This window comes from Carassius carassius, chromosome 6 (genome assembly GCF_963082965.1).
Source record: "Carassius carassius chromosome 6, fCarCar2.1, whole genome shotgun sequence".
NCBI lineage: Eukaryota > Metazoa > Chordata > Actinopteri > Cypriniformes > Cyprinidae > Carassius > Carassius carassius.
The window spans coordinates 36,457,064-36,464,057 of record NC_081760.1 but is presented as its reverse complement, the minus strand read 5'-3'; the positions used below and the strand labels follow the sequence as shown (position 1 = coordinate 36,464,057).

General features: G+C 36.7%; 1 protein-coding gene across 1 annotated transcript; it reads left to right on the top strand.

The window, feature by feature from the left end:
* The first annotated feature begins 5,117 nt into the window (after positions 1-5,117).
* Positions 5,118-6,385, top strand: LOC132142031 (small integral membrane protein 28-like). The gene is made up of 2 exons (XM_059551670.1): positions 5,118-5,251; positions 5,972-6,385. The coding sequence occupies exons 1-2, from the start codon at positions 5,147-5,149 to the stop codon at positions 6,383-6,385; spliced, it is 519 nt and encodes a 172-aa protein (XP_059407653.1). The 5' UTR covers positions 5,118-5,146.
* The last annotated feature ends 609 nt before the right edge of the window (positions 6,386-6,994 follow it).

Here is a 6,994-nt window from a genome sequence, read left to right as displayed (position 1 = left end):
ATTAACCTGTATCCCCAAACATTACTGTTATGATATTTTGATGACATATTCACCTCTCAAAAAAGTTTTTGTAAAATTAGTTTTTGGTAAATCATTTAAATGTATGTGCAATAGTGGAAAGACATTATTACAATAGTTTAGCTAGTCAGCTAGTCCTGCAATCTGTTAAGCTGTAACAATAACATTAATATTAGTGATAAAATGTTGACTAGTTAGTCTAATAATGTATATTATATTAGTATAATAATGCCATTTGTTTTGTGGATATAATAAAATCTAATTACATTTGATTAAATATGAATACAGGTAAGATTACATCCGTGAACAAGGTAAAGAAGAAAAGAGCAGGACTGGCTCTTCCTGCAGATGAAAAAAAAACGGTTGTGTGAAGTTTCATACATAAAAAAAATGTGATGTTTCAAGGATTATGGGGGGATGACGCAGAAAACTTCATAGTCTTCCTCTCATAAGATTGTGTAATGTTGAATTTTCATGAACTGCAGGGTTTTTGGTTTAATGTCAATGTTTTATGATACATGATATACAGTATTATTTTTGTTTTAACTATACATTTTCAATTTAAATAATATTCATTAAAAAATTAATGAAATTCAAAGAATATAAAGCATTATTCAGCAAAAAAAAGAATTGAATAAATAAAAGCTGTTGTTGTTGGAAAGTATGTATAAGATGTCGTTTATATTAAAGCTTATAATAGTATCAATTGAGTCAACACAAACAACACCTCTGAGGAAAAATATTAACTATACATAAATTTCCTCTTATTCTAAGTTAGATCCACTATTGTATTGTATTTTAAGTACCTTTTACCTTTTTTATTATAAAAATATATATATATATATATATATATATATATATATATATATATATATATATATATATATATTTACATCACTTCAAGTAAAGCCATTCAAAAAAAAAAGAAAAAGATAAAAAAAAAATTCTATAGGATTATCTTAATGCGTGTGGTAGAGGGTTAAGAAACAAATTCATCAATAATTTTTTTTAAGGTTTTTTTTTTTAAGGACAATGGGTTTTATTTGTTCTCAATAACACACTAAATAAATAATTCCTTTCTTTTTAGTAGATTAAACATGCACACATATACTCCGCCCTATTTACTATAATTCCTTTTTACACAGAAAAGCCACTGCAGATCTTCAAATAGCTACAATATGTTGAGAGCTCAGCATTTGGTATGACCTCCATACAAACACAGGTCGAGGGCACACACACACACACACACACATACACACACTAAATCATCAAATCCCTGGCAAATGTCTCCACCCTCAGATAATGCCCTTCATCATATGCATTCACACACAGTCGCTGGATCACTGAAATAAAAATGAATGCCAAATGTTCTGAATAAACTTTGTTTTTCATTTCCAGGACCTCTAGGCAACCAGCATCCCAAATGTGTGCCCTTGTGTCACCTTCATGAAGGCCACGACACCAGCTGAACCTCACTGTGTCCCTCAAACAGTCCACATGAAAACGGTAATGAAAACAATGTGATATTTGGCCAAGGAAATTTGAGTGGTGTTTGCTCATGCAAAACTCATCATAACTGATCAGATTCATAATTTACATTTGGTGGATGACTGCAGGAACGACTTGCACTTATGAGAAGTTGCATATAAAGTACTTTATCTGCTCATACAATACTCTCACCTAAAGCAATACACTATATAGCAAATCTCACCTATTGTTTACGCTGTAGCAAAATGTAAGTATTATCAGCCAGTTCAAGCAAAAATAAATAAATACAGTTTTTCTCAATTGCTTTGGCACATTTCTCGATTCATTCTTGACATTTGCAAAACGGTACGTGCATTTTTCAAAACAATCTGCTGCATCCATGGCAGCCAGAAGGGTCATCAGTGATGTAGCTGGCGATCATAAACTTTCCATCTCCATGCTGAGAAAAATGGAGAATAGGTTGAGAGGAACTCCATCAGCATCCTGTTGTGGGCTGCAAACCATTGCCTGATGATGTTGGAGAGATGGAAACTGACATTGTCCCAAACTATCACGTACTTTGGCAGGTCATCTACAATCTGACCCCTCTCTTGTTCAGGGATGAGATTGTTAAACATTGATACACTGTGTTGTGCTCAGACTATATACATACTTGCCAGTTGATGCACCTAAAAAAAATCAAGATTCACCTGGGAGCAATTTACCAAAGCAGGACAGATTTAGAAAAAAAATCTAATGGAAATGTATAGAAATATGCTTGACATATTATGACAACTTGTTCAACCATTTTGCATGTAAAGACTTATGCTATGAACTAATGCCTAAATGTTGTGGGGGGTGAGACTATCCAACAGAGACCCATTATAATACATTTTGGTCAACATGACACAAGCAATTTATAATGTCGGAAACAGCAGAGAATTGTACATAATCATTTGCATGGATGTACCAAAGCATTTGCAACTTGTTCAAAGAAATGGGAAACTGCTTTTTTGATGTGCACAAGTGACACAATGATGTGAAGATTGAACAGGTAGTTTAGAGAATTTCAATTCTGATTTTAGAAATGTACCAAAGCGACTGAGAAAAACTGTAAAACAAGGTTTGCTCCTATTTATCCATGAATACTTGTACACAAACACACACACACACACACATTTTTAATTATTAACAGAGTAAAATGAAATCAAATTAACCAAATGAGATCGGATTTTTTTATATCCTCCAATACAGATCAAATACGTTTTAACTGTAGTAGACACATAATTAATACTTATTTAACTATTTAAATGATCACAATAGTCACTACTCCATCCAGTTATGTTTAAAAAAGAAATATATATGAAGTGAAGTGAAGTGAAGTGACATTCAGACATTCATATATAATGAACATTTTAAAAATATAAAATCTCTCTCTTTCTCTCCATTTTGTCTTAACTGAAAACAGCTCAAAGCAGATCCAGATAAATGAACTTGAGGTCATCAGCATGGAGAGACAAAGATAATATTGTAGAATTAAGGACAGTGTGTGCAAATCTTCAGTAAAAGTGGTTGCGTAACAGAACGCAGTACTTATAGCAATAAGGTCGAGAGACTGAAAACACAAATGGAGACTTTATTTTACATCTATAAGGGCATAACTGCGTCCCTGAACTCACTCAGCAGATTCTCTCTTTATTTGAATTTGATATTTGAAAAAAGAAATAAAGAACCCAATGTAAAATGCTGACTGTCACATTAAAACATTTCACTGAAAGCATGGAATGACATTTTATTACCAGATTGGCCATTTTCTGTCTGAATGTAGCTTATTTCACCCAGATGTCCTCAGATTCAGACTCTGGTCTGGCCTGGTCTGGAGGAGAGCGGTGACCCTGTTTTCTTTTGGAGCAATATTGTGTGTTCATGTGTAAGAATAATGAAATATGAATGTGGGATTCATTTTGTGCTGTCAGCAGCACTCATAATTGTTTTATATGGTCATGTGATTAAAGTGTCTATTCAGTAAACCTCTTTTTGCATGATTGCTTTGTCCACATGACGTCTGGCAAACTCTCATTACCAATGGTCAGACAAACCTTCACGTGTGCATCAGAGATTTGGACTAAATTACACGGAAATGTCCATTTCTCTAATTAAAAGTATGGCTGCTGCTAAACCTGAAATGTTCAGTCCCAGCCGTCCCTTATAAATCCAGATATAAGGATTGTTCTGCTTCCAAAACTCATCTGTCTAAACACCAGGTTGTCATTTCTCATTCATTAGTGCTCATTTTGTAGCTTAAAGGAAAAGTTCAGCCAAAAATGAAGCAAATTGTACAACTCTCACATAAGTTTCACATCCACAAGATATTCTTTCATATGGTTTCATATGATTTAAGCCCTTATAGATCCATTTACTTTCATGACATGCTTCATTTGGTAGAAACTTCAGATCAGGTAGATAAGAGTTTCTTAAGATAAGAAAATTTTCACTTTCTTGCATTCTAACATCACAATACTGCTTATAAGCTATAAGTTAAAGGAGACAGTACACAGTAAAATGTTGATTTTTTAACACCATTGGTAAAAAAAAAAAAGTATGCTTGTGTTCATGTGAAAATTTTTAAATCCGAATGTGTGCTTATTTAGTTGTTTTGCAGCCGGTGCTCAGACATTAATAAACCAAATGTACTGACAGAGATCCACGGCATATCAGTAATGAGCTTTAGTCTTAATGAGACTACGGCCATGATGCCGCTTTGGCTTGAGCGGAGTTTAATCGCTGATTGACTGTAGCTCAGCTCAAATGCCCTGGCAATCATTTCACATCTCCAAATAACCAGACTAATTGAATTCCATTACATGTTTTGAAACTACAGGCCTTTAATCATAAAACTGGACAATTAAATACCATCTTACTTAGAATTGGGAGATAAATCATGACAACTGATATTTATACGCATTTAACAGTCTGTTATTGTTATAAAGATTTCATTAATTCAAATTAATTTATCTTTACATTACCAGAATTTCAGAATTTTGCCCATATAAATATCAGCAAATGCACCTAATTTGAGCATCTGAAGAAAATGTAGGTACTTTTTCCTCCTTGAGTATGAGCTCAATATTCTCACTATATAATAGTACATGATTCATAAATGCTTGATGTTTCAGATCTGATGCAAACTTTTTATATATATATATATATATATATATATATATATATATATATATATATATATATATATATATATATATATATATATATATATATATATAACTAAAGCATATCTCTAGATGTTCACGTACTGCTCTGAATGCAAAAGAAATCCCTGCCCATTTCTGCCACCATCCCAAACCGCAGCAGCACTTAAACTTGTTTGATTGACAGCTCCATCCTCTCTGTCCCTCGCTGCTGTTTATTAAATATAGGCCAGCTGTGCGCATCACAAATCCCCAAATGATTGCCTTTCGGGTCTTCTTTCGCCTCGCACCATTGGCTGACCGCTGGCCTGATTTCCACTGATCTGCATGTGCGAGCATGTGAGACAGTACTTAACACACACAAGATGCAGCTGTTATCCTGCTGCGCTCTTTAGACAGCTGCCGGCTCGTCTCTCGCGTCCTTCATCAGTCGACACTCTTCTGTCAGTGGCAGAATGCGACGATTGCTGAACAGCAGCTGGATAAAGTTTGGACCTGCTGGAAGAGATGACTGGGTGTCTGGGTCCCCATCGCCGCCTACTGCAGAACAACGACTACAGGTTAGTGATCAGTCCCATTCAAGATGAAAGTCATTATCATCTAAGATGAGGTTAAGGAAATTAACAGAAGACCAGTACAGTTTGTCGCACTATTCAAAATAAAGGTTCTAAAAAGGTGGCGATGTCATAGAAGAACCATTCTGGACCTTTTATTTTTAGGATGTTTTGGCTTTAGTCGTTGACTTCATGTGGGAATCAAACTACATTAAAGCTGCAGTCAAACTCAGGCATTTGTTTTGAGTTCAATTTTGAAGCTGTGTTGATCTGAAGTTCCAGTTGTAATCTCCACAAGGGCTCATTTGATGTATTTTGGTGTTGACAAGGGGGTTTAAATGACCAAAATATCTAATCTAGCTGAAAAGCAATATTTAACTTCTAAAAACATTTGGTTACTGTAATTTTTCTCCCATCCTGGTCTGATCTGAGCTGGTTTTAAAGGGTTTTGGGGTACTTCTCAGCTGTGAATAGGGATGGGTATCATTTACATTTTATCGATACTGATACCGCTTACCGATACTTATCGATACTGTTATCGATACTATTTGGTACATAAAGATATGGAGTAGTTGAAAACTTTTCAGCTGGGAAACCCATTTTTTTCCAGTGTTGACCATTCAAAGACCAGCTTAACCCAGATAAAAAGGACTTAACAGGCCTTCAAATACAGATGTTCACATTCAAGAGCTCAAGTAACCAATGATGTCCTTTACGCCCCTATAGGGTTACCACTGGAATGAGCTCTCGAGCGAAAACGACGGGAAATCGGAGCTAATCCTGCACATCGTTCTCCCGCTCGGCACGCTCCTCGTATTCAGTGCCGTGTTTGTCCTTCTTTATCGAAGGTTCAGGCAGAACAAGCTCGGACTGGCCAACATCATCACGCTGGACCTGCAGGACCCGGAGCGCAACGCCGAGATTCTGTCGTCACTCACCGGGAACGCGGAGCGGCTGAACAGCACGAGCTCGGACATGTCTGACGGGGTTTTGCTAATGGTTTACCTCCCGCCGCCCTATGAGGAAACGCTGACGAAGATCACGCGGGCTGCCAGCCTCAGCAGCGGGAAAGACGTCGAAACCGAAGACCTCGAAGCCAAACTGTGTCCCGAGCTCAAGTCGAGCGGGAAGTTTGTCTGAGAGAAGCACTAAAGACACACTGGGGCTAGTTGTCACACAGTGAAGATGACACAAGGGCTATCTCAGTTTTCTACTTATCTTCTCCAGAACTTGGTCTGTTGGGTGAATTGTAACAAAGTCTATAGAGTACCCAAGACATGTCACTCGTATAATTTTGAAGGGGGAAAATTGCAAGCTCAATGTGGCCGCTCGATCGAACAAAGCCTCGCCTTCTGATTAAAAGAGCCCATCGCTAATCGGTACAATCACCGCGTTACTGCAGCTGCCGTTAAAACTTCGGTTGCTAAAGAAACAGTCAGCGTTCTGGGACGCGCGCTCGGAACTGCGCATGCGCACTGGCTGGTCTTGCCTGAATAATACGCTTTTTTAACGCAATTTGAGCAAAAGAGACAACATTTATGAGACAGTTGAGGTCAGATTTCATCTGTGACTTAAAATGTGAAATTTTAATCGTAAGCATGGCGAACAGTTTTGGAGAATTTGATGTTTCCCCATTCAAAGAGATAGGAACTGCACTTACATGCACAAAAGTCATTTCATCGAGTGACATGACTTGCCTTGAAGGGATTCTAATCTACAAACTAAAACAACAGCGGCAAAACTTCAAGG

Excerpts from the sequence above, each read along its gene's own strand:
- LOC132142031 (XM_059551670.1), top strand. The coding sequence starts at position 5,147 with ATGCGACGATTGCTGAACAGCAGCTGGATAAAGTTTGGACCTGCTGGA. Across the intron at positions 5,252-5,971 it reads CTGCAGAACAACGACTACAG|GGTTACCACTGGAATGAGCT; the intron begins GTTAGTGATCAG and ends ACGCCCCTATAG.